The 27,803-nt window shown below is 48.1% G+C and overlaps 1 protein-coding gene across 3 annotated transcripts; it reads right to left on the reverse strand.

Moving 5' to 3' along the window:
* Positions 1–5,926: 5,926 nt before the first annotated feature.
* On the reverse strand, positions 5,927–27,803 carry fam193a (family with sequence similarity 193 member A). Of its 3 annotated transcripts, none has more exons than XM_072464061.1 (23): positions 27,408–27,803; positions 25,954–26,028; positions 24,500–24,739; positions 19,352–19,527; positions 18,454–18,621; positions 16,939–17,179; positions 16,719–16,843; positions 15,818–15,965; positions 15,674–15,736; positions 15,513–15,587; positions 15,329–15,438; positions 14,571–14,813; positions 14,344–14,497; positions 14,088–14,228; positions 13,015–13,302; positions 11,992–12,214; positions 11,238–11,525; positions 10,530–10,809; positions 10,172–10,376; positions 9,830–10,069; positions 8,883–9,699; positions 7,622–7,703; positions 5,927–6,971 (listed from the first exon to the last, which is right to left on the reverse strand). In XM_072464061.1, the coding sequence occupies exons 1-23, from the start codon at positions 27,612–27,614 to the stop codon at positions 6,878–6,880; spliced, it is 4,683 nt and encodes a 1,560-aa protein (XP_072320162.1). In that variant the 5' UTR covers positions 27,615–27,803; the 3' UTR covers positions 5,927–6,877. The 3 variants fall into 3 exon arrangements, with proteins under 3 accessions (XP_072320162.1, XP_072320163.1, XP_072320161.1); XM_072464062.1 differs by having other exon boundaries at positions 10,172–10,358; positions 15,662–15,736; XM_072464060.1 differs by having other exon boundaries at positions 15,662–15,736.

Consider the following 27,803-nt stretch of genomic DNA (forward strand, 5'->3'; position numbering starts at 1 on the left):
ATATATATATATATATTTTCATAACAGATTATATATTAGTATTGTATTGATTATTTATTTTTGCTTGTCCTGAAATAGTAACTGTACGTCATAGTATGTGGAAATTGTGGGTTAAGAGTGATATATATTTTTGTAATAAAACACTTTGAACGTTCAACCTGTGTCGAGTCGTGGTGAGAAGGTAGTACTCTGTGGTACTCGGTAGTACTCTGTAGTACTCTGTTACAGCTGGAGAAGATATCGATGCTTGTGAATACTAGTGATGTGCCAAAGTATTCGTGAGAGCTGGGATCGAGTTAGAAAGGTTTAACTATTTTATCTTTTAGCTTTCACTTCCATTTATCAGATATTGCAGTTTCTCAAAATACTCTAGTAACTGCTTGGCCCACGGCTTTGTACTACTATTTTGAAGTACTCTTACTGCAGAACACGTGTGGCTCCCCTCCCCACTGTCTGAGAGCTGAAGTGACACGTGCGAGCAGTGGAAACCCCCCACACGGGGCCGTCTGAAGGGCCACGCCGCCGTCTGAAGGGCCCCACCGCCACAGACGCCCCCGCCACAGACGCCCCCGCCACAGACGCCCCGCCACAGACGCCCCGCCACAGACGCCCCGCCACAGACGCCCTGCCACAGACGCCCTGCCACAGACGCCCCTGCCACAGACGCCCTGCCACAGACGCCCCTGCCACAGACACATTCTCAGCTGCCGTCGTGTGGCTCCGGCTCAGGGCCACGAGACCACAACGAGACAGAGGCGGGCCCCGCACACGTACTATACATGTCCCGTAGCAGTAATGACTCAGGTGCAAAGCTGTGATTGGCAGGTCTGTGCTGGAGGAAGGCGCTGGCCCCTCACAAACAGGAAGTGGCTGAACAGTGTTTCCACCTGCTCGAGCCTTCAGCGCCCACAGACACACAAATACACACACAGGCACGCACACACACACACAGACAAAAAGACAGACAGACAGACAGACACACACATACAGACACATACACACACATACACATATACACACATACACATATACACACATACACATACACATACTCATGTGCAATTCATGTGCAATTACTGTGAAATTCATGTGCAATCTATGTGCTGTCGTGACACATGTTCATGTGCAATTACTGTCGTGATCACATGCAATGGTATTTATGTATTTATTTGTCTATGGGAGTTTTTATTTATTTATAGGAGATCTTCTACTGAAAGTGTTTTTCAGACTTCCTATAAGTGATCTGTTCTTCTGTATCTACCTCTGGATCTACCTGCGTTGCACCAATGAAATTTCCCCATGTGGGACAATAAAGGAATACACACACACACACACACACACACACACACACACACTCACACTCTTTAGTCTTTAGTAGGTCAAGTGTGATCACATGACGCTCAATGTCACAGACGCATGGTTTTCAACACGTGTGGAATGTCACAGTGTGTCACAGATCACTTCTGTTTAAGGTTTGAAAACGTGCTTTTCTTGGGTCACGTGTAACCACAGAAACACACACACACACACACAGACACACAGACACACACACACACACACACACACACAGACACACAGACACACACACACACAGACACACACAGACACACACACACACACACAGAGAGAAACACACACAGAGAAACACACACAGACACACACACACACACACACAGAAACACACACAGAGAAACACACACAGACACACACACACACACACACACAGACACACAGACACAGACACACACACACACACAGACACACACACACAGAGAAACACACACAGACACACACACACACAGACATGACACTGGGGATTGTCCCACACACCTCTTCCTCACACACTCCAAAGTCACTCACCACAGCAGTGGAACAAAGCCGTCCCCGCCCCCCGTCTGACCCCGCCCCCCGTCTGACCCCGCCCCCATCTGACCCTGCCCGGGGACTTTGGACACTCTCAAAGTCAGAAGAGCAATCATGTGACCGCACTCGCTTAGTTCCTGTCGCCTTTTGAGTGCCAAAGGTTTGAGCTAAAACTACAAATCCAAACAGCGCACACATTGAGGCCTTTAATCTTCTGTATCCAAGAAGAATGGGACTTTCCCACCTTCCAGCGGGAAGTCCCATAAGAACAGAAGATAATGGCTGTTTATTTTCCAAGAAAGCTTCAATGTGCATTATTTGTCTGTGTGTGTGTGTGTGTGTGTGTGTGTCTCTCTGTGTGTGTGTGTGTCTCTGTGTGTGTGTGTGTGTGTCTCTGTGTGTGTGTGTGTGTGTGTGTGTGTCTGTGTGTGTGTGTGTCTCTGTGTGTGTGTCTCTGTGTGTGTGTGTGTGTGTCTCTCTCTGTGTGTGTATGTGTCTCTGTGTGTGTGTCTCTGTGTGTGTGTGTGTGTGTCTCTGTGTGTGTGTGTGTGTCTCTGTGTGTGTGTGTGTGTGTCTCTGTGTGTGTGTCTCTCTGTGTGTGTGTCTGTGTGTGTGTGTGTGTGTGTGTCTCTCTGTGTGTGTGTGTGTGTCTCTCTGTGTGTGTGTCTGTGTGTTATTAATGCTGAGTGATTGTAAATGGCAGCGTTAGAGATGTCAACGGTCGAGGTGAAAAACATGGGAGGTTTAAAAGAGGGAATCCCCTGTGGAAGAGTACCCGTCCTCCCCGAGCCTGAGGGCCGAGAGTACTCCACTACTGGGATGAGCCTGCGGGGCTTATGGTTTCTTTGCGTTCTGGTTCTTCTAAAGTCAGATTTTTGCAATTTTGACTAAAGAAACACGATACATTCCCCCGTTTGGTGTTGTCAGGTCTTAAAGTGATGAAAAACTCGGGATAAATCAGTGGTTTTGGAAAAATCTGCACAGACACGGAACACAGGGGTCTAAACTGGGACTCTACCGGGTAAAAGGGGGCGTCTGGTCACCCTAGATGTTCAGTAAGTGTCAACGCCGATACAAAACAAATAAGAAAAAACATAACTTTTCTGACAAGTTTAGGAATGGTCTGGATCGAAAGAAACTACAGTAATTTTCAGGATGTTTTCTTTTCTAATATTTGTATTGTGACACTAATTTGCAGCAGTGTTTAACTCAATATTTAGCATAAAAAGGGTCTAAACACTGTATATTCTAATTGAAAAAAATTAAAATCCCCTTCTGCTTTTCAAATCATTCATGTTTCGCAATAACCCGACTCAATTTTGTGCAATATTGTACGTACGATTGGGATATTGTGAAATCATCGCTGCCGTCACTCAGCAGCAGGATGTACAGTATTGTGAAATAAAGTAAACACCCATTTATTTAGAACAACAACCCATTTTTGTTTCATTTTCTTTATGTCAATAAAAAAATAAAACCCTCTTTGGGCGGGACTCATTTATGATTAAAGTTACTCGATTCATGGGGCGGGCGAAATGTGTATCACCGTTAAAATTTGACTCAACCATCTGCTTCTTCTGATGGTTTAACCAATCACGGTGAACTCAGCTGTAACTCACTCAGAGGATACAAAGACTGACCAGTAGGGGGAGTGCGCGAGGAAACATGCACGTGTTTGAGCAGTAGAGCTACGAATTCAGGGTTTTATTAGGATTTTCACGGGATTATTCGAATTTGATCAGTTTATTGGTATTTAGTAAGTATTGCGATTACATTTGCAGTTTGTGCTTAAAAGCTTGTAATTCTGTTCAGAGTGCACATTGTAAACGGCTCCAGGATCGTAACGGCGACGCCAGCGACTTCTGATTCGATCCGATACCGAAGTAAAACAATATGGAGATTTCCCCATTGGAATAACATGGGAGGTTTCTGTCATCGCTACGGCTACGGCGTAACAAATACGACATGGGTCTCATTGACTTTTTTGATCGGGATGCCAAAATGGAATTTTGTGCCAAATTTCGTAAAATTTTGAAAAATTAAACATTTTACCCACCATTTAAAATTTGATTTCACCCTGTAGAGGGCGCTGTCGCACCAAATTAATTTATTTCACTTAAAATAGGTTTAGGGTAAAGGATTAACAACTGATTCAAATTTGACGCAATTCAGACTTTATCTGCGCAAACGGCAGCAAATTTAAAATTTGGGAAAATTCCTAAATTCTAGCTACAGTTTGCAGCTTCGCCGCACAGAGACCGTGACAGGTATCAATGTAATTTGGATAACTTTTGATGGCCCACTTCTCAGCATCATTTTCATCAAATTTCAGCTTTTTCTGGCCAACGTCCTGGGAGTTTGTAAAAGTACGACATTTGGAAAAACTCTGAGTCATGCTTAGCAAATTTTGATCCAATATGGCCGACATTTAGTTGGGCGGACGTCGTTGCCGTAATAAATATTTTTTACTTCTCTTGTCACCATCTAGCTCTGCGCCAAATTTCATGATTCTCCGATCAGATTTTTTTTGTACCATTTCCCATCTCTCAGTGCATTTTTTGTACATTTGGGGGCGCTGACACGCCAATTTTTTAAATTTTAGAAAAGGGAGAGAGCCAGAATGTAGAGAGGCACGATTTTTAGAGGTGTGCAAATTTTTGTGACTTTTTGTCGATGTTCACTGGGTGAAAAATAGGGGGGTTGGTCCCGAGAAGAAAGAAAGAATAATATTCCGAAGCGAAAACAATGTTTCCCATTTTTCAAATATCATAAACTATACATTTTCCTACCTCATGGTGTGGGTCCCTGGTCTCTGACGGGTACTTTCGCACTTTGTGCTTTTGACCCTCTATAAAGTAATAATGTAAAATTTTTGCATTACATGTTTATATATGGGTGCACGGTGGCAAAGGCGGTTAGCGCTCTTGCCTCCCAAGAAGGAGATCATGGGTTCGATTCCCGGACCAGACCAACATCACATGATCTCTCTGGGTGGAGTCTGCATGTTCTCCCCGTGTTACCGTGGGTTCTCTCCGGGTTCTCCGGCTTCCTCCCACCGTCCAAAGACATGTATGTGTTAGGCAAAATTGGTGACTCTAAATTGGCCCTAGTGAATGAATGTGAGCGTGAACTGTCTGTAATGTCTATGTCTCTGTGTTGGCCCTGCGACAAGTTGGCCACTGTCCAGGGTGTACCCCGCCTAAGGCCCGAAGTCACTGGGATAGGCTCCAGTCACTCGCTTTACATGGGGATGACGCCCGCGGTCGTCATCCCCATGTAAGGGATCATCTCAAAATGGGTTGAAGCTGAAAAGACGTAATATTTTTCGTCTTGGGGGGTTGAACCTACATTTTGTCTTTTTGTTGCTTTGAAGCTTCAATACATCGTTGTGGCAGTCATTGTTTTAAAATGCTAAAAAACTCAGCAACGAGCATTAGGCCAACATTAGGCGGCGGGTGCGGCGCGGAGCACGGGGGAGCAAGGCGCACCGCCGTGTGCGCACGGCGCAGTGGCCTGTGCGAGGGAGCACCCGCCCCGCTCCCCGCGCTGGCCACGGCGCGCCGTGGACCATGTGGATTGAGTAAACAAACATGCGCAACAGGTGACATTATTTGGAGAATTCATAACTTCTACTGATAAACATAGCAAAGGATGTTCAGGGACTAAAGGTGAGCAGGGTCTATCAAGCTACTATCGTTTTATCAATGCGTTAACATTTTATGTGAAGCCAGACATGAGGGGGTCCAGAGAGAGACCCATTTTGAGATGATCCCTAAAGCGCTCGTTTAGTGCGCACTTTTGCACGGGCTTTGCCCGTTTACAACGGCAATGTTCCATTTTCCTACTAATTAGTATGCACGGGGCGTGCATGAGTGGAGGAGTGCGTTAGTGAGTGTTTGGAAGTGGGCGAGCGCTTTGCGCTCGATTTCGTGCGCACTACGTGTAAAGAAGTGCAGCTTTTGACCCGACTCAAGAAGCATCCACATCATGACCAGAACCCAGGCCCGACCCGTTGACCGCGCTCAGAGAAAGAACATTCGACACAAGACACCTCCTGCCATACTACGGTATTCCATCTTTCAAAAAAGAAAGACCAGATTTAATATTACTTAACAATATGTTAAAAGTAGCCGGTTTGGCTTCAGTGTTAATACAATATACACTCTAAAACAGACTGATAGTGTGAGGAGTATTCTTCTTTTTTCAATCATTCTCATACAAGCTGGCTACAGGGCAAAATGAGAGAAAACAAGTGGAACGGGTACATTTTTACTCAACAGTTTGTTAAACAGAACTTAAAAACAAAAAAAAAGAACATTGTCAAGTATTTTCCTCCTTCTTCCTCGGTGTGAAATGGGGGGGCGGGTGTGCTGAAGGGGGCGGGGGTGGGGGGTGAGGGGGTAGCAGCGGAGCCCGTCGTGCCCCCCATGTTGTGCCCCCCTCCACGGACCTGGCGAGGCGGCGTGCTGGGGACAGTCAAAGCCACAGTGTCTCAAATACAGCTCTCGTTTAGTACATAATATATGATTTTTTTTAAACGTTTCCATATTTATCTCTTTTTTTTGGTGTGGAAACTTTTCTGACAGTATAATAATAATAATAATAATAATAATAATAATAAGCGGTTTGTTTTTTGACTACAGGTAGAAATCGTTTTCGACCATGGCTTATTCAGTCGGGTGAACTAAAAGCGCACAAGCACGCGGGGGCGTTTCTTCTGTTGTGTGGGCGTTTCTTCTGTTGTGTGGGCGGTCCGGGGGGCGTGTGTGGGCGGTCCGGGGGGCGTGTGTGGCCGGTTCGGGGGGGGGGGGGGGGGGGGGGGGGGGGGGGCGTCCGGGGGGCGTCCGGGGGGCGTGTGAGGGAAGCAAGGCAGCGTGTGTGTGTGCGTGTGTGAGGAGCGGGCACAGAGGGGGTAGCAGAGTCCGGGGAGAAGAGCGAGGGGGTCGTGGGGGGGGGGGGGGGGAAGAGAGGCTGTTCTGATTGTTGTGACCCCCCCGCCCTGCCCCGCCCCAACTCAGTGAGCAGCAAAAGTGGCCTTCTTCAAGCTGAAGTTGGACCAGTTGATGGAAAGCCGTTGGCGTGTCTGTCGCGCCGAGTCCAAGCAGAACCTGGGGACAAAGACAAACGGGACGTGAGTGACGGACTGAGCGGGTCCAGGAACAGTGGGCGGGTCACGCTGTCGTAGGCGAAGGCGGCTTGATGGAGACTAAAACTCTACAGGTGTTACACGATTATCACTAAAAGAAAACATTGAAATCATTGAAAAACGATTAAAATGATTAAAAATACCTTAAATGGCCTTATCAAAACATGACCAAAGACGACTTCATTAATACTCTAATCACTAATACTAACGGACAGTGGGGGGGCCTACTCCGGGACAGTGGGGGGGCCCTCACTCCGGGACACTGGGGGGGCCTTCACTCCGGGACACTGGGGGGGCCTTCACTCCGGGACACTGGGGGGGCCTCGGCTACGCGTGACGTCATCTGAATCCCGACGATCACGCGGCCGTCGTAGCGTGTGGCCGTCGATGCCCCGGTTGCATGAAGGACGTTCAGCGCCACGCGAGGACGTTCAGCGCCACGCGAGGACGTTCAGCTCCACGCGAGGACGTTCAGCTCCACGCGAGGACGTTCAGCTCCACGCGAGGACGTTCAGCTCCACGCGAGGACGTTCGTAATCGAGGAATGTGACTCAGGTTCAAGTCTAACTTCTAAACAAACACACTTTGTGCATCTGGTGAATAAACATCTACCTTTTGAAGTATTCCACCTCTCTCTCGGTCTCGTCCAGCTCCGTGCTGTCCAGGTCGATGTCTTTGGGAAGGAAAACGTCATCTGCAAATCATAATATAAGAAACAATAATTCATAGGATTAGTCGACTTCTTTGTAGTCACTTGTGCAGTATTCTGAGCCCGGCGCCAAAAGAGGAAGCACCTGCCGAGTGACACGCTGCGGTTTGAACTTTTCACAGCGGCGGGTGGAAACACAGTTATTTTCCGTGTAGAATTTTGAGAATTATGTAATTGGAAATCATTTGTGGGCTAAAAATAGTACGAGAAAGTATTTTTATTGCGCCGATTTGACTGGTCACGGCAGGCTCAAATTAAACTAGTGATGATCCTAATCAGATTCGACTGCCCTCAAAGGGATTTAAAGTTCAGTGGATTCAAAATAAATCCATTACAGATATTGGTGGAAACATTTATATAATAGCAATTTCAATCTTTCTCTCCATTGTGTTCAAAAGTATTAAATGACAGTATTTGAATGCATCTTCTCGATTTGTTTCTGATATTTTGTCCTCATCAAGGTTTATTGGAAGTTTTGATTTGCTAAAATGTTGCAGATCATCAAAATTGTTAAATCGTCTAGCCCTAAATTCTATTGGCATTCCTAAAGTCTGAAGTGTAAATGTTAGAGCGAGTTAAAGTTAAAGAAATCACCAAGATAACTGTCTAAATGATTGAAGTTGCCCTGAAAATAAGTGTGTACAACATGTATACGTTTACAAATTTTCTACAGTTAGAAAACACAAAAATGTACCAATCTTGACTGGTTTTAGAAGCGTCTTGAACTGGTTTAAGGGTGCGGTCTCACTTGTACAAACATCACATTAAAACTAGGACTAAACAGGCACAAGACCAGGGCTAAAACTGACCTAAAACAGGACCAGATCAAGTCCATCAGAATCTTATATGGCTCAAATCACATTCTATTACTATCATTTGTTTTATGTGGAAAAAGGTCTATTGTCTGTGTTTTTTTTAATCATTGTTGTGGTATCGGACTCAAGTCGTGACAACACCACTCTGATTCCATAACACTTTTGTCCTGAGGGTGGTTACTCCCCTCAAACTGCCCTAGCGCTTATCTACCTGACCTGTCCTCCTGTTGACCTGCACTGAGACCCTTGTTTTAGCTCTTATTACTGTAATTAACTGCTCAGTGTGTTTAAATTACCCCTGTGGGTCAAATACAGCCCCGAGCGCCTGTGTCACTGCAGTTGCACCCACCGATTGACGTATTCGACTTGTCGCCCCGCTTCTTCTTGTTCTTCTTGCTCTTGGACTTGGACTGTGGGGACTCTGCACTGGCTGGTTTTCCGTTCTGCTGGTGCGGCTCCTGCTGGGGCGGGGCCGGCGGCGGCGAGGGGGAATGGTGGTACGCGGGCGGGCTCGTCCGCTCCTCCTTCGCCTGACCGGCCGTTTGCTGCTGCTGCTGCTGCGGCCTCTTCCCGCTGGCGCTTCTGTAGCTGGGCCCGGTCTCGGCGTTGGGCGTCGCCGGGGCTTCCAGGGGCCTGAGGCGTGTTTCTTTGGCGTCTGCTGCAGGGGGAGCGGGGGCGCCGTTGATGTGCTTGGGCGCCAGCTCCGGGCTTCTCTTGGCTGCGGGCGTCTCGCTGGGAGCTGCCTTTGTCAGTTTGCTCTTGGCCTTGCCGTGGATCTCGATGTGCGGGTACGCGCCGTTGTGCAGGGCGGAGCTCAGCACGCCGTTGTCCGTGCTGAGGCCCCTGTCGCTGGTGCGCTTGGGACAGTGGGACGTGGGGGGCCTGGGGTCGGGCAGGCGGATGAGGCTCTGGAGCTGCAGGCTGTCGAGGACGTTCTGAGCAGTCTGTTTGAGGGGCTGGGGGTTGTTTGGCGTGGGGGCCGTGTTCTCCTTCGCCTTGTCCTTCTTCTTCTTCTTGGCGGCACGCTGGTGTTGTAGTTCCTGGAGGCGTAGGAGTTCTTTCTGCAGCGCCGCCTCCTCTTCCTCCTGCCGCCGCCGCCGCTCCTCCAAAAGCTGCTGCTCCTCTCGCTCGCGGGCCTCGGCCTCCAGACGGGCCTTCTCCTCCAGCTGCGAGACGGGGACACGTTAGGCTTAGGAACGACTCAATGTACAATACAAAAATGTCTCATATCTAATCAAGTCTTGAATGGAATTGTGTACATGCGGCTGTATAACATTCTTTTCTGGCGTCTCGTACCTTCTTCTGCTTGTGCCTGGCTCTCTTGGCGGCTTTGGAGCTGGACGGAGGTTTACTGTCCGCACTGTTGATGAACTGCAGCAGGTCCTCCACCCGTCTGTGGTCCTCCACCCCTCCGTCTCGTTCCAGCACCGGCGGCTGCTCCTCGCGCTTGGGCTGCTCCTCCTTGCGCTTGGTCAGCCGCAGACGGAGCTTCTCTCGCATCTCTGCATAGTTTCTGCTGGTGGGAGCGGCTGGGGGCTGGGACGGGGAGAGGGTTACACGACAAATGGATTAAAGGACATTTTCCAGCGTGGACACCTTTAGATTTACTGCATTTTGAAAGTTTGAAGCGTCCCTCACCCCTCCGTGTCCGAAGAACTCGCAGTAGCAGCAGTCGCAGTACTTCCCTTCCTTCTGGTTGGTGGAGGTGGAGGTGGAGGAGCTGTGTTCGGAGCAGCTGTCTTCGTCCTGGCTCTCCTCTCCGTCGTACGGCTGGTGCTCGTACGCGCCGTTGCCCTCGCAGCGGTGGCCCTCGCAGTCGGGGTCACTGGAAGGACAGTGGTGTCTTCATGATTCAGTCAAACCAAGTGAAAATACAAAAAAAAAAGAGATACAAATCCTTATTGTCACCGAGCTGTACGTCACCGTTAATGTGTTAAGAAGTGTAGCCCCATTGTATTCACGGTGCAGTTTGGGGTGATCTGGGGGGTGACATTACCTGCAGACGCTGGGGGGGGCGCTGACCGGCCCGTCTGTGGAGCACACCGGAGGTTCGCTGGGGGGGAGACACAGGCCGTGGTGCGCCTCGCCGAAGTCTGGAGCCGGGGCGGCCAGCTTTGGGAAGGCGGGAGGGGGCATTGTGGGGAGGTGTGTGGTGGGAGCTGGCAGCAGGGTGGGGCCCGGCAGCGGCGGGAGGGAGCCCAGGCCCGTGGAGGTGCCTCTGGGACTGGAACAGGGGGGTCTGTGGTCCTCTTTACCCAAACTATGAAAGACATCGTCTGGAGAAGGGGGGGCAAAGTGAGGATTCAACATTTATAAACATTGTCGCACGTCTTTTTTGAAAATCTTTGCATTATTATAATTATTTCACTAAAAGTATAGGCCCAAAGTCACTGGGATAGGCTCCAATGACCCGCAAGGGGTAGAAAATGAATTAAAGTAAATGTATTGAAGAAAATGTTCCATGTTTGTTCCATTTTCACCTTCTTAACATGTGAGAAACAGATTTTGAACTGTAGAGGTGGAAATGTATGCTAGCATAAGGGGACACAATGACTTTACAGTTTTGTCTGTTCAGAAGGAGGACCAAACATCTAAAACATGTGCGTGAAACAAATCTGACCTTGAAACACAAACTAAAGTCTAAAAACAAGACCTTCATTTTGCCGTTTTCATGCCATACGTATTAAAAAAAGCGTGTTCTTACTGGACTGGACAGTGGTGGCGGTGCAGGACACGGAGGACGTGGAAGCGGAGGTTGCCATGACTACCCGGCTGGACTCCATGAAGGCGTCCTGGAAGTTGTACAGACACTTCTTCTTGGCGCCGCTCCGCTTCTGCTCTTTGACGTCCGACGAGGAGCACGACGAGGACGACGAGGACGAGGAGGACGAGGAGGAGGGAGGGGTGGGGAGGGAGCAGTGGTCCGCCTGAGGGCCGAGAGGCGACGCTGGGGGCAGGGGCACGTCGGTCAAGGGTGGTCCTAGCATGTCACCTGTGGCGCCAACAAGATGATGGGGGGAAAACTTAGGTAATGGAATCTATACATTTTGTTTTTAGATATTCCTATCAGCTATCAGGCTTTTAGGAAAGATAATCATTGTTTGCAAATAGTAAAAGGGAGATAAACTTAGTCTATTTTACATTACTGTGTATGTGCTGCAGCCCTGACACCTGTATGATTTTCAATATTAGACTTTTAAAATTTTTGGTTAACATGGAATCCTGAAAAACACCACTAAACCGTATTTTTTTGTGGTGTACCTCAAGGGCCTCTCCTTTACCCTATACTGTTTACATGTTTTCACTCAGTTGTTCCTGTTTTCAGTGACACATTGGCAAAATATTTGAAGATCGTTTCCTTGCCCCTGTACAAACTATTCCTCCTTGTTAAAAATGCCAACGTTATGAAGACTAATTGACACAGAATTGAAATGCGGCGTATCGGATTCTAAACTGACCTGGTAAAGAGTCGGGCAGCAGCACCGATGGGTTCCAACTCTTCATGACAGCAGCGTCCCACAGATTCTCGAACTTAAGGGAGAGGCACTGCAGTGAGCTGTTCCAGTCCCCGGTGCCCCCCGGCGCGCCGAAGCAGTTCGGGTACACATGCTCCGGTAAAGAGGGGCTGAAGGCGGGTTGTTTCGCTGCCGAATGACTGGACGTGGGACATGGAGGAATGGGCTGGATAAGAGGAAGACAGAAAGATACGTTTTTTAGGGGTAAAAATCATACAAACGTGTAGAATCTAGAATAATTTTGAGTTCCAGTTATATCAAGGTTGTGAAAATTGTGGTACTAAGCATATTATAAATTATGTTAACATCTCATTTTGTCTCACTGCCCTGGACCTAATTTGGATTTAGAGCTTATTTAGAGTCAAACACTGCATTTCTCATTTACTCTTCACATTAATAACCACAGACTGACCAAGGATACAACAACAGTATGTACCGGGCAGAGCTGGGATACATTTGATGAAACAAAAAGGTTATATTGAAACAGTAGGATTAAAAAACACCAAAAAATAACAGCATGACATAAGTGGAAATGTGCAAAAAGTTTACATTTGACTTTCACTCACAATGCTTGTGAACTGTGGGGGTTTTCTAAGCGAAAGACAGATTTCTGCTTTCGTTATAATTCAAATATATTTTCTACCTATAACTACCCAGAGCTAGGTAATCTCCCAAAACGCTGACGACCACACACATGCAAATGATTTCATCTGCATGTAAAATCTGTTACAACAAACATCTATGACTGAGAAACAATAGCACAGGTTATAAATACATGAAATATTGCTCAATGACTGAAAATGGATGGATGGATGGACTTTTGTCACAGCCTTGTTACATTTTTAAAACCGTTTTTAGACATCTAACGAGTTCACATCAGCGTGGAGCATGTGCGACCTCTAGTGGCGACATGAACACACAACGACATGGCCCTGTGATGTGATTCCCCGCGCTCTCGGGGCTCACCTTGTTGTGCGAGAGCGGCGGGCTTGGTGGGTACATGGTGGGGTGCAGCAGGGGCCGGGGGAAGTTGTGAAGGGGCAGGTGACCGTGGATGTGGGGGTACAGGTGCAGGGCGGGGTGCGTGGGGGGCGTCTTGGGGTCTGTGAAGAACTGGTGCCCCACCGCGGGAGGGGGAGGCGGGGGCGCGTTGTGGAGGCGGCCGGGGGGCAGGCAGGAAGCGGGCCCCAGCATCGTGGAGCCTGGGTCCTGAGTGCAGACGTGGCACTCGCACGCATGCTGCACCGGTGCTACCTGAAGGTTGAAGACCGAAGAGGACATTTTAGATTTGATATATTTATCGTGTGCAAAGATATTGCAAATATAGGTGTCAGACGGTTATTTGTAAGTGGTCACTAACTTTTAAAAGGATAAATATTATGTACTATTTGTGTCATTAATGGCCTTTAAACCTGCTCAAGTACCTTCACTTTGCCATTTTAGAACTTAAAATAATGTACTGTATTTTCCCCACTATAGGGTTATTATAAGGCGCACTGTCAATAAATGGTCAATTTTCGATCATTTTTCATATATAAAGCGCACTGGACTATAAGGCGCATTAAGCGAAACAAAACATGTACCACACAAAATCGCTCCGAGGTCAATAAGCACAACCAGAATTAATCCATATATAAGGCGCACTTGGATTATAAGGCGCACTGTGGTTTTTCTAAAAGATTAAAGGATTTTAAGTGCGCCTTATAGTGCGGAAAATAAGCACACACTACTCTATCCCTGCGAGGCGATCTATCCTCAGGAATTGTGTTGGAACTCACACAATTCCTTAAAAGCGAGCTAAACAAACCTAGCTTGCCCCGACATGCTAATGCAGGCACGCGGTTGTAATGAATTCCAAGGCAGAACTGCTCAGGACGAGTCGAGCGATGATTTATGGACTCCAGAGCAGAAGATCTCCGAGCTCTGCCTACGATGTCACAAAACTGGGACATTTGGAACGGAGCGCTTTCTGAGGCTCAGAGGGGCGAGGACTTAACACAACTTCACTGTATGATTCCCATGAGAGAGTTGAGTCATACCTGCTGCTGATGGCTGTATGAAGGAGGCGGGCTGTGAATTTTGCCTAGCTCCCCCTGCTGCCCCGGAGGCTCCCCGCCGTCACCATCAGCCTCCTCCTCGTCGCCCTCTGATGAACTGCTGCTGCTGGTTAGATGAGGAGACTGTGGGCGGAGCATAGACACAGTTTAGCACACAACATCGTGATCTCAGTCGATAAACGGAACACAAAGAAACGGGGCGAGGATATTCATGAGTGACGTTTTATTCGCTCCTCACCACAGTCTTTAGCGTCTTTTCTCCCTCCCCGTTCAGCTCGTGGTGCAGCCCGTTCACAGACGATCGCATGACGCCGCCGTCCTCGTAACCGCTCAGAGGGTAGATGTCCCCGAATTTACTGGATAACGGAAGCACTTCGTAGTCGTCGCTAATGCTAAAACACAAGAACTCGTTCGGTCACAGAATTCGGAGGCAAACAAAGCCGGCGGCGCGTCCGTGCGACTCACAACGTGTTGGGATCGGCGTCGGGGAGCATGAGCCGCGGGTGCTGTTGGATGGTGATGGGGGAGCTGGAGTTGGACCCGGAGGCGGAGCTGCCGGAGGAGAGGCTGGGAGGGTGCACCTCGGACAGGTAGTCCCGCGGCGGGTCTCCCTGCAGGGGCAGTTTGATGTGGAGGTCCTCGGCGATGGGGGAGTCCATGATGCCGCAGGTGAGGATGTGGGAGAGGCTGCAGTCGTCGCACGTGCACCTGGGACGGAGGAACCAGTCAGGGCCGAGGGAAAATGAACGGCATCTTTAGAGCATGTAAGTTACTATGGAAGCCCCGCTGGAACATGTTATTTATAAAACACACCCAATGGAACAAGGCGTGACACAAAATCCACTTGTTTTGTTCTTTAAAATAGCTTAAGCTTAAGTAATCCTCCACAGAACACAGACTGGTGCATTATCCAAGAGCATCTCTGGTGACCACCTGCTCGTCTCCACGGACATGATTACTTTGCCCAGAATGTTCCACAGTATGACTTATTAACATCTCCACAGAGAGAAGCAGGTGGAAGCAAGTCCCCAACGAGAAAAGCGACAGTGTACTTTAAGAAGACACTAGTGCCCAGTAAGAAGGAACCAAACTTCTGAGCTATTGGCCAAAAGAACCCATGCATGTGAATATCAGCAATGTGCCGAAGGATTCAAATTCTTTCACAGACTGAAAACCAGGTACGTCAAACCCTTTACTGTCGTAGAGCGTGAAAACGAACGTACCTTCTGCGATAGTTGCAGTTTGGACAGTCGGGAATACTCAAACGTGAGGACAGCATTCTCATCGTGTCTGTGAAGTTGTTGTCTCCAGAGTTGGACTTCTTGTTAGGCATCTGTGAGAAGGACACATTAGCCACAGCGACACGACCGTCAACAATGTCCCCGCCGCAGCTCCATCGCTTCATACCTGCTCCTCCAGAAACCGCCTCTGCTTGAAAAACTCCCAGTCCTCCTTTAGCATCCGCTGCTTGGTCTTTAAGGTCTAAACGGAAGAGTGGCACAACAATTCAAGGCAAGAACTAAAAACAGAAGACTAAAATCACTTGAATCCCTTACGTTTTTGCTAACCAGGGATTTATGAGGTTCTGTTCTTTGGTAGGTAAGACTCTGGCCGTCGACCTTAAAGAGAAGCTGTCGAAGCAAAAGCAAAGGTTTATTTCTAACAACAACAACGACGCCGCCAACGGTTGATGCGCTTTCGTCCTCGTCTACCTGCTCGTCCACGTAGTCGTCTATCCTCTTCTCGCACTCCTGCCAGAGTGCCGCCACGGACGCCATCTCCTGCTGCAGCTGCTGGTACCGCTCCAACAGGGCGCGGTACATGTCCTCGCTGTACGAGTCGCGAGAGGCTGTGCCATGCCTGCACAGAAAGTGGCGTTTTACCTTCTCGATCGTGTTAAAGAGTCTGTACAGAATGATACTCGAAGAACTAAACGACTGCGAGGGTAAATGGGCGGTCCTGCCAGAAGTGACCCTGTTGTACATTTGACTAGAAAGCCAGGAAGGAAATGTCTCTGCATTGGTTATACTGTTGAGATTGTCCCGGTGTGATTGACAGGCGCGTTACCCAATCAGGGTCAATATCACAAACTGAAACCGACTGAAACACATTGTGGATTTATACAGAATGAAAGAATGATTGAGCGATGTTTTGATTTTGTTTTGTTGTTGATTGTGTTTGCTTTCCGTGCGCAATAATAAAATAAACAGGCCTGATTGCACGCTTCTGTTCAAGTTTGGCTCGAGGTGGGAGTGGTGACCCGACTCGTTCGTAAGATAAGATATAAGATAAGATATTCCTTTATTGTCCACACATGGGGAAATTTCATTGTTGCAACGCAGGTAAATACAGAGGAAAAGGAATAGAAGAACTTGTATAAACAAAAACTCGTATAAACAAAAACTCGTATAGACAAAACCTCTCATTTTCTCAATTATTGTGTGCGAGTACGACAGGTCTTGGTCAAGTATTGGAAAAGCAGCGCGTGTTCTGGATCCCGGTGTAACTGTACGCGAGCGCCCGGAGGAAACCTGCGCAGACGTGAAGGAGAACATGCAAACTCCGCGCGGGACAGTCCCGGTATGGAGGGAAGTGTAGCTGAAAGAGTCTTACTTAAGCTGTGAAACCAGTGCAGGTAAACTGCTGTGCAAGATGGGCTCTGAGAATACCAGATTCTCAAAAAGGTGCTTGTTGTGCAGCTCCCACGTCACCTGGAACTTCTGGAGGTGCTCGTTCTCCTGACGGGACAAACGGGCGGGGAACAGAGGAGCGTGCATCGGGTTAGAGGAGTCGACAGGTAAATGACGCTAACCGAGCTTCAGCGCGGACGAACCAGAGTGAGGAGGAAGCTGCTGATGGTGTGCGCAGCCTGACAGAGGGCGCTATACTCCTCCAGCAGCAGCGAGATGAACTGGTGTGCCTGAGGGGGGCCCTGAGACACTGCCACGCTGCCCCCCGAGCCGCCCGAGCCCACGGACAGGTGCTTGAGCAGGCGCACCTTCATCTCCAGCACATACTCGCGGGCCTGCTGCTCCAGACGCTGGTACAGCTGGTACGGGTCCTTTTCACACAGTCTGCACACATTTCCACAAGTTAAGTGTCATTAGTATTGTCACAGTATTGACCTAATCACTGCAAAATGTTATTCTATAATGAGGGAAATTCTAGAATATCAGTAGACTTAGTGTTCTTAACTCCAGGCTGTAGTGAACAAATGTGTTTTTACATCAGGGGTTCACTCTTCATAGTCAGGTCAAAGGTCATGATGATATTGAGGCACACAACAAATGCCATTTCACTTATTATTGCATTTTTTGGACATTTTAAATCACACTTTTAATTAAAACTACTAAATAAATTCCCGCACGCCTCTTTACCGGGCTGCTTTGCCGGACCACACTGATAGCTTCAGCTCTGGAGAGATGCACATCATTAAGGAACTGAATCTAGAAACGCTGCTAAATCCCACGTGAAACTTTATTTAACAAAGATAATAATAGGAGAATGAGGCAGGGCCGGGTGCCTCGTTGTTACCTCGTTGTACCCACATAAAGAGGCTGCAATACAATACATATCCCGACACTAAGAGCTTGATACCTGGATATGCCTTAAACATGGCTTGAATGTTATTTTTATGATCTGATTAAGTAGAATAATAAAAAAGCATTGGCATTTCAGGTTCACAACGTCAGATATCATTATTATTGTCCAATACATACGATGGTCATTGTCCAATGACATTCGTAGCATTGAAAAAACTACATTACTACTTAATTTGAAAAAGGACAAATTTGACAGGAATTTGGACTAAATGAGACGTTTTCTTTGGGTTTCGTGTGCCTTGATTCTCTCTATTGTTTTTTTACTCTGTCGTTTCTCTCTCTGGTCTGGTTTTCTTTTTTCATTCTGTTTGTTTTTATGCAGGTTCAGGTGTTTAATAAGTGTAGAACTGATTATGAATGACTAAAGTTTAAAAGTTTCCTGATACACATCTCAGTATCGATGACGGCCTGAACATGAGGTCAGTGACGAGCAGTGGGCGTGTACAAGGGGGAAGGGGGAAACAGGGATTTCGGAGCAATGGGGAGTTGCAGGCAGGGGAATAAAGAAATAAAGAGGACTCAAACGTACATGAATCACTCTAAACACAACTTTGAGCGGGTCAAATCAGAAGCATATATGGCTAAAGACCTGTTAAAGTTGATTTTCCATATTATATCTGTAAATTAGCTTATTCAATCAGTAATCAGTCATCCATCAGCACAGCCTCATCTTCTGCAGTCCCGTGGGGCCCTCTAGTGGCCAGGGGACAGGAGCGCGGGGCTAAAATGGCGGCGGTGCCACTGACCTGTCCACCAGCTCCTTCATGCCGTCCTTGTCTCGCTCCAGCGGCTGGTCGTGGTCGTCTGCGAGAGGCGTGCCGCTCTGACGGTAGATGCACCGCACCAGGTACCGCACCTCTGACCAGTGGTTCTGGAGCTGCTGGGACTCTCGCTCCGACTCCGCCGAGATCTCCCTGGAAAACGAGGGCACAAGAGCGGGTTTTAGGTCGTCTGGGCTACGGAGCACGTGTCTGCACTTGTGTCCTTAATACAGACGACGTGAAGTTAATGAAATAATGGATTAAATAGCCTCGATTTGACAGAAAAGTGCTTAAACTGAGAAGAATGAGCCACATCTTGCCTGGATTCAAATTCAAGGAAAAAACTTTTGGATTATTTTAATTATTTTACTATTTTATTACCATCCATGTACAAAAAATACTTAAAATCTGTAGTATTTGATGTAAAAAAGGGTGATTACATATAACGGATACACTAACCCAATGAAAATTAACGAAGATTTGCCTTTTTTTTTAGTTAGTTATATCCCTCAGAGTAACGAATCATTCTCTTTCAAGACTTAAATGCTAGAAATGACATTCCTGATATCAATATGAACAAAGTAAGAACATAATAATACTGTCTGTTCAATCAGTATAGAGTTATAATGTGCGTTTAGAGGTAAATGTTTATTGTTAACAGTTAAAAAAGACCTCAAAAAGAGCCAAAACGAGGGTTTAAAGTGACGTTTCTGCTCTTTGATGGTTCATTTTAGCACTCTCTTGAGGCATTGCATTGTTAAAACATCATCTGAACATCAAGAAAACACAAACAAACACAGAGCATTTTGTCAACAACAACAACAACGCGGCCGCACACAAACCAGCTCATCCGCACATTTTCTAAGTACGACTCGATACGTACCGCCTCTCGTTGCAGGCGTCGCAGCTGCACACGGCGTCGGGGGGCAGGGGCGCGGTCAGGTCCGGGGCGGGGAGCGTGGGGAGGGGCGGGGCCGCGCTGCTCAGTCTGTCCCCCAGGCCCACGTCCTGAGTCATGGCTCCGTTCCCCATGGGCATGTGCAGCAGGAAGTTCTGGCACTGTCAAAGGTCAGACACAGAATATAAGTCACTAAGCCCCGCCTCTTCATAGCGTCATTTCACCGTAACAAGCAGCGGGTTGTCATTTCATTTTGTTAGTTTGGGCTCTGGTGAGATGTTCTATGTAATACTTGTGTCTGAATTAGGGATGTGTATGGGAACGCCGGACCGGATCTGGACTTGTAAAAACGTTTCGGTTCAGGTCCAAAAAAAAAATGAAACCCCGGTGATTCGGTTCTGGACTCACAACAAATCTAGCACTCAACAACATACTATATCCTTTTTGTTCTAGAATCTAGACCATCTTAAACCTTCCATAGATCGCAAAATTCGTGTTGGAAAAGACGTACGTGTGAGACGGGAGCGCCTCGTACGCGTGAGAGACGGGAGCGCCTCGTACGCGTGAGAGACGGGAGCGCCTCGTACGCGTGAGAGACGGGAGTTGATTGCTTTATAGTGGTTCTAGTTGACTTTTATGCTAGTTTTTGTGACACTGTTTTACTCTGTTACTTAATTATTTTCACTGGTGTTTTGTCTGTTTGAAGGTTTTTACCCGACTTTTGATGCCAATGGATCTGAACATTAAAGAGTGGAAATGTGTCTAAAGGCAAAACGTTGTATCAGATGAAACAGCCTTGACCTTTTGATCCAGACCGACTGTCAACACTCAACTTGCTCTTGTTCAGAAGTTGTTCCTCAAGAAAAACACATGAACGTGTGTTAACTGTTAAGCTATAGTTAGCAGCTAGCTCGTAGCTAGTAGCTTGTGATTTGTAAGTTGTAACTTCTGTTAAAAACAGTGAATAAACCAGACAAGTGGAGTTTATTTCAATCTGCAGTTAAGCCTTGTGTTTGATAGTCGTCCTTGTTCAAGCGTCTTCAACTTATCCGGTCCGGACTCATCATCCGGTCCGGACTCATCATCCGGTCCGGACTCATCAGGTCCGGACCTGAACCTGAGCGTGGGTTTAGGTCTGCATCCCTCTGAATGCCCTCAACTGCATAAACTGAAACATAAACGAGATCAAACTATTTCACTTTCATTCGGTCCATAAAGAATGAAGATGAACTGGACGGACAAGTTTATTTTTAGGACATCAACTAAATGATTTCCACTGGAATTGAAACCTAAAGCCTCCTGTGTTTATGGATTCTCAAAAGATATATTCTGTATATTAAAGCAAGAATACATAATGACCTAAACCCCTCCTGACCGGTCAGGGCTCAGAAGATTTGAATGAAACTATGACCGACGTAATTTGCATTCTTAATGCTTAACATTAAGAATGTAAAGCATTAAATGCAAGAACTAAAAACATGTTTTAACCCTTATAAGTTTGGACAAAGACGGAAAACCATTAAAAAGCAAAACAGTCAAATAAAAAATCCACAAGAATTTTGTAAAGTGGAGATATTACACATTCTTGTGGCTAAACTGGCTTTTCAAAATGCTTTTGGTCACGATGGCATTAGTATTTCGCATTTTCTAACTTAAAATGAAGTAAAAATTTGGAAAACTCCCATTTAAATTGACACCAGTGTTTCCAGTGTTGTTGGTGTTGAGTGACTGCAATGAACTCCTGATGTCCGGAATGCCAAGAACAATACTTTAATGAGGAAACCAAACCCAGGGCCTCACAGGGGCCCAGGCACACACATCAGAGACCAGAGGAGAGGCTGCCCAGGCCTCACCGGGGCCCAGGGCCTCACAGTGTGCCAGGCCCTCACATCAGAGACCAGAGGAGACTGCCCAGGCCTCACCGGGGCCTCACCAGTAATGATACGATACTGAGGCACTGCATAGATATTTTTAAACTTTAATAAATAAAAAAATATATAAATAACAAATAAGCAAAAATAGCCAGAAAATTCGACCTTTGTCAGCTGAGGATTTTCACTGCAGTTCCAAAGTTCTGGCCCCTCCAACTCACGACAGGTTTAAGTTAGCAACAACCCATCCAGATATTTGAATAGATCCATGGTACGGGTCAGTACACAAGAGGAAGACCATGGCAGGTTAAAGTGAAGTACTCTAAAGTACTGAAGTACTGCAGAAACACAACAAACCTCCACATGACGAGACCGTCGACAGACATAAGGTGTTACGCAGTATGTAGTCCAATTGGACCATTTTCCCCCCACAAAGAGTTAAAATATGTATTTATTTATTTATTTAGTGAATGGAACCTCAATTGTTATTTTTTTCTAAATCTCTCCTTCCATTTAAAAATCTGAATAATATAGACAGTAACATGTGGTGCTCCACCACTGCCCTATGGTCCTGCCCTGTGGTCCTGCCCTGTGGTCCTGCCCTGTGGTCCTGCCTATGACAGCACTGAGTCTGTGGCGCAGTGACTCATGCTGCAGCTGTAGAAGACGCTCCTCTGGGTGAGCTCAGCTACAAGTTCCCGTCACAATTGGCCCTTTAATGGTCTGTTCTCTGCGGCCTTTATTGGCCTTCTCCCAGTCCCCCAGCTCCAGTCCCCCAGCTCCAGTCCCCCAGCTCCAGTCCCCCAGCTCCAGTCCCCCAGCTCCAGTCCCCCAGCTCCAGTCCCCCAGCTCCAGTCCCCCAGCCCCAGTCCCCCAGCCCCAGTCCCCCAGCCCCAGTCCCCCAGCTCCAGTCCCCCAGCCCCAGTCCCCCAGCCCCAGTCCCCCAGCTCCAGTCCCCCAGCCCCAGTCCTCCAGCTCCAGTCCCCCAGCTCCAGTCCCCCAGCCCCAGTCCTCCAGCCCCAGTCCTCCAGCTCCAGTCCCCCAGCTCCAGTCCCCCAGCTCCAGTCCCCCAGCTCCAGTCCCCCAGCTCCAGTCCCCCAGCTCCAGTCCCCCAGCTCCAGTCCTCCAGCTCCAGTCCTCCAGCTCCAGTCCCAGTCCCCCAGCTCCAGTCCCCCAGCTCCAGTCCCCCAGCTCCAGTCCCCCAGCTCCAGTCCCCCAGCTCCAGTCCCCCAGCTCCAGTCCCCCAGCTCCAGTCCCCCAGCTCCAGTCCCCCAGCTCCAGTCCTAGTCCCAGTCCCCCAGCTCCAGTCCCAGCTCCAGTCGTGATGATGCTTATGTCATGTCAGTAACAACATAATGACAGGCCTTTTGTATTTGAGATGAATAACACTCGTTTGGATTCGTGGTGGAAACACAAAAACATGGCGGTCACATATTAAAAGAATAAGAGTTAAAATAATTTAAAACTTGATATATGAAGCACAGAAAATGTGATAAGCAAGATTTTTCCACAACTCTAACGTCCTATAAAAGGCCCAGCAGCATAAATGTCTTGTGATATCAGAGCCTTCTTATGACACAAATCATCAGGGAACAGAGGAAATGATATATATATATATATAGATTTACAGAATATTTAGTTGTTGTTGTTTTTTTTGTTTTTTTTAAACATGCACATAGAAGCACTTTGTGAGTTAAAGGGGGAAGAAGTCTGTGCTTTTCTTCTCTAACAACTGTTTAATTTCTCTGCTTGTTCCGTTTGAGAGACTGGTATTGTGTAGAAGTTAATTCAGAGTGACACGTCTCGGTCTGGCAGAGCACGTTCTGTTCTCTGGTCCAGACGGGCTCCTGGATAAAGTGAATAGATAAATACAAAGATAAGAAATACTTCATTAATAACATGTTTAATTCAATTCATTTGTTTAACGTGCAGACTCGAGCTGTTGGCGAGCACTTTGAATAAGTTAAAACTTAAGTTACAACTGTTTGTTTTCTGTGGAATTAAAGATGACACAGAATTGATTATTTCTATTTCTATTGATTATTTTGTTCAAACACCTAAAGGAGTGAAAAAATGAGGCTCACGAGTGCCACCAAACAGTCTGGAGTGAAATAACGTCGCCCCGGTGTTCCTCAGACCCCCCGTCGCCCCGGTGTTCCTCAGACCCCCCCGGTGTTCCTCAGACCCCCCGTCGCCCCGGTGTTCCTCAGACCCCCCCGGTGTTCCTCAGACCCCCCGTCGCCCCGGTGTTCCTCAGACCCCCCCGTCGCCCCGGTGTTCCTCAGACCCCCCGTCGCCCCGGTGTTCCTCAGACCCCCCGTCGCCCCGGTGTTCCTCAGACCCCCCGTCGCCCCGGTGTTCCTCAGACCCCCCGTCGCCCCGGTGTTCCTCAGACCCCCCGTCGCCCCGGTGTTCCTCAGACCCCCCCGTCGCCCCGGTGTTCCTCAGACCCCCCCCGGTATTCCTCAGTCCTCCCTGGACACGCGCACCCCTCAGTCCTCCCTGGACACGCGCACCCCTCAGTCCTCCCTGGACACGCGCACCCCTCAGTCCTCCCTGGACACGCGCACCCCTCAGTCCTCCCTGGACACGCGCACCCCTCAGTCCTCCCTGGACACGCGCACCCCTCAGTCCTCCCTGGACACGCGCACCCCTCAGTCCTCCCTGGACACGCGCACCCCTCAGTCCTCCCTGGACACGCGCACCCCTCAGTCCTCCCTGGACACGCGCACCCCTCAGTCCTCCCTGGACACGCGCATCCCTCAGTCCTTCCTGGACACGCGCACCCCATTGTCCTCTGGACACAGGCTGGAGTCAGTCAAAGAGTGACATGAAGAGGAAAACACTATAAAAAGTTTAGAATGAAGCTAACAAAGAGTCGGCCTCCAACTGTAATTACTGAGACTCAAATGTAAATGAAAAAGCTTCAGAGACGTCCTGGATGGATAAATATTTCCACGGGCCTGTCCCAGCCCAAAACCAGCCCTGTCCCACACCAGCCCTGTCCCACACCAGCCCTGTCCCACACCAGCCCTGTCCCACACCAGCCCTGTCCCACACCAGCCCTGTCCCACACCAGCCCTGTCCCACACCAGCCCTGTCCCACACCAGCCCAGTCCTACAGCAGCACAGCTTAAAGACTCCAAATACAGATATTATCATTGCTTATTAATTTCTCATTAATCGCTCATTAATCATCATGAATGCCATCTTTGTAATGTTCAGGTTCAATGATGCTCACACACTCAAAGCCCAGACTCACCCCGACGGGCTGCTCCAGCGCCGTGTGCCGATCCTCCTTCTCCACCGTGCGCCTGCAGTCGGGACACACCCACAGGGGCAGCTGCAGCGAGCTGCCCGGGCCCGACTGTTCCGTGCCGTTCAGCCCGGAGCCCCCCGCGTCCGAGGGCGACGCGCTGTCCTTCCTCTCGCAGCGGCATAACAGGCAGCGGTCTCCAGCCGAGTACGGGGCGCGCTGGTTCAGACCGAATGTGAACGGTGTCTGCGGCGAGAGGAGGACCCCACGGGAAAGAGTCACCAAAAACGACAAAGTACTAACGAATGAAAGCACAAGCACGGGACGAGTCGATAATGAGAGCGAAACGAGGGTTAAAACTGTCACTAACATTTCAAACTCAAACACTAAAAAGGCTTGATACGTTTGAGTTTTTTTTAGAAAGATGATAAGAGATTGACAGTGTTTTTGGGGCCGATATTGTTCAGGATCCAGAGAAACCGAGACGTGCAAGGCACACTTTGACCATTTTTCCACAAATGTGTAAAACGTTCCACTAACTCACCTACAGCCTCGTTTCAGCACAAACCTAAACGAGAGCAGTCCCGTGAAGTGCCCTCTGCGCCGGCCCTACTTTAGGCAGTAGGTCGGTCAAAACAAAACAATCGGCCGCTGCTGGAGATTTAAGACCGACGCTCTAAAAGTAACTAAACTACTTTAACACAAATCAATAGTATTTCTTATAAAGTCACAATGTGGTCCAACACTAGCTCTGATGTAGTTCATTCTACACAGTTTACGTGTCGGGCTACAACAAACAAGTCACTTATTCTTTTTTCGATACACGATTATTTCTAATTGTACAGTGAGACGTTTTAACCTACACTATCGACCATATAAAAAATAAATGGATAAATAATAATAAAAAATGTGGTAACTGAACGCTTCCAGACACAGATTTTTTATAACTAAAGTATATTATTGATGGAAATTGTTTATTCTTTTTACATTTTGATTTAATAATGCTTCTGTCTGTTATTAAAAGGTATTTTCTTATGTGTTTTAAAGTCATTATGGTCCAGATAACTATTAAAACGACACTATGACGATTAATCAAGTGTCCAGTTTCAATACAAGTGTTATTACCAATTATTAATCATGACAACAACATTCTGACAACCGTGTAAAACAACAGGAGAAAAGTCACAGTAAGTCCAGAGTTTTGCCGACTAAAGCAGCAGACAAAAAAATAATAATCAAAAAACAATTCATGGCTACAGTCGACTGCACCGAACCTACAGAAAACCTTCGAGCGGAGTTTTTGACCTTGCGCTTGTACCCGACGACGATACATAACACATCGCTAAGTTAGTACGAACGACAACGTTATTATTTAATGGGAGCGAGATGAAAGGTCAAAACACGGACGCGTAGAATTGTCCGTTCCATCTTAAAACCTCTGAAGTGCCGAGCGTCGTTACCTGCAGAACGCTGGAGAAGTCTGCGTTCACCGGCCCTTCTGTGAACTGGGGCGCAGCGCTGTTGTTCATGTTGACCTGAGGAGAAAACGCAAAGAAGTGAACTCAAAGAAGTGACCCCGAGAGCTGCGACTGACGATTATTCTATTATTCCACGAGTCAAATCAGTATTTCTACGGTTTTGGCCAAATGACGTGTGGAAATACGGCGACTGGAGGCTTCTAGAAAGAATATATTCGCAAATTCACTGCAATATGGATGAAAAGTGGAAATTGTTTGTTTCTTTTTTGACATTTTGGTTTAGTATTGTCGTTTTCGCATGCGTTTTAGAGTCTGTAATGTCCAGCTAACGAGTTGGATTCTCGAAACACGACCACAGTTGCTTCAGTCACGGTTATCCCGATTAACCCTGATGAAACAATGTGAAAATACATGTGATTAAACTGAATTAAAACCAGTGAAAAGGTTGCCGTACACTGTCATTCCTTTGTTGTACCATTATAAGAGGACTCCATGCCACATAAACAAATGAGTAACATGGCAACGCAGCGGTCAAAGTTAAAATAAGACAGAATAACCCACTTACAACGATGTTATTATATACAAAGACTGCAGCTTGTCGTTTTATAACCCTGTTCCTCTTCTATTGATTCAAGTATTGTGTAAAACTGTTGGTCAGATTGCTTAGTATCATTTAAAAAACACAAATAATACAAGCAACAATAGAGGTTATTACGTGTTATTTCATGTAACCTCCGTGTAATACGCATTAGACAGTGAATATAACGTTTAAACTCGAGTTATACCAGCATTACAAGCGCAGTGTGTGACACAAAAGCTCAGTTGCACGTCAGTAAACACCAAACCTGAGTCGGATGTGCAGAGTTTGACAGGCAGGAGCCGGACTAGCGTCGGCTTGTGACAACACAGCAGCGGCTTGTGACAACACAGCAGCGGCGCTAGCATTAGCATTAGCATCGGAGTGTTTATGTGGGCAATAACCGTCTTTTCCGCCGTAAAGATGGTCTCCCGCGTGACGCCGCCGACACACGGGACCCGTCCGCCGGCGTGCGGGGTCGTGGCCGCGCGATTAAACCTGGGTCGAGTCAAAAGTTGTTGTCGCATTAGCTCGAAACTTAAGCTAACGCGAGTGGACCGAGCTGTCGGGCCGGGGGGACGTGTGTAGCGTCGCGTCCGGGGCTGCTCTGTTACGCTGGAGTTACGCGTGTCGTCGCGGATACGGCTGTGACGAAACGGTCGGCGGTGAAATAACGTGCGAGTTCGCGCAGATTCACGGCGGATCGTAGCGTTTCCCCGGAGTTAGGTAGCGGAGTTCGGTCGGCTAGCTGTCCCGCACCAGCGTCGGGCCCGGGCAGATCTGTGTCGGCGATAACGGCGGCTCTCCTCCGCGTCCGCTCCCGCTGACATCCGCCGGGGAGCGCCGCCGCGGCCCTTACCTCTCCGTTCATGCCCGCCATGGAGCCGATATTCCCGTTGCTCGCGCTGCCGGGGGACAGAAAGTTGACCACGGAGGCGGGCGACGCTGTCCCCGCACAGCCCAGGGCCTTGGCACCGCTGCTGGTGCAGATAGCGCTGCAGCTACTGCCACCGCCCCGCTTGTTCTTCCTGCGCTTAGCTCCTCGTTTAGCGTCGGTCGGACTCATTTCTCCGCGCAAACACAGCGAGACAACTTGTCCTCCAGGTTTGAGGGCGTCTCGGGTCGAGTGTCCGGGGGAATCGCTGGGGTGGGGGTCCGGGAAAACGGTTTGAAGTCTCCCAAAACGGTGCACAGTTCCACCAAAGTGCAGCTCGACTTCATAGATTCCAATATGGCCTCTGGGTGGGCTGCTGCC

This window comes from Eucyclogobius newberryi, unplaced genomic scaffold (genome assembly GCF_026437365.1).
Source record: "Eucyclogobius newberryi isolate DKJ021-1_F unplaced genomic scaffold, fEucNew1.0.hap1 SCAF_4, whole genome shotgun sequence".
Lineage (NCBI taxonomy): Eukaryota > Metazoa > Chordata > Actinopteri > Gobiiformes > Gobiidae > Eucyclogobius > Eucyclogobius newberryi.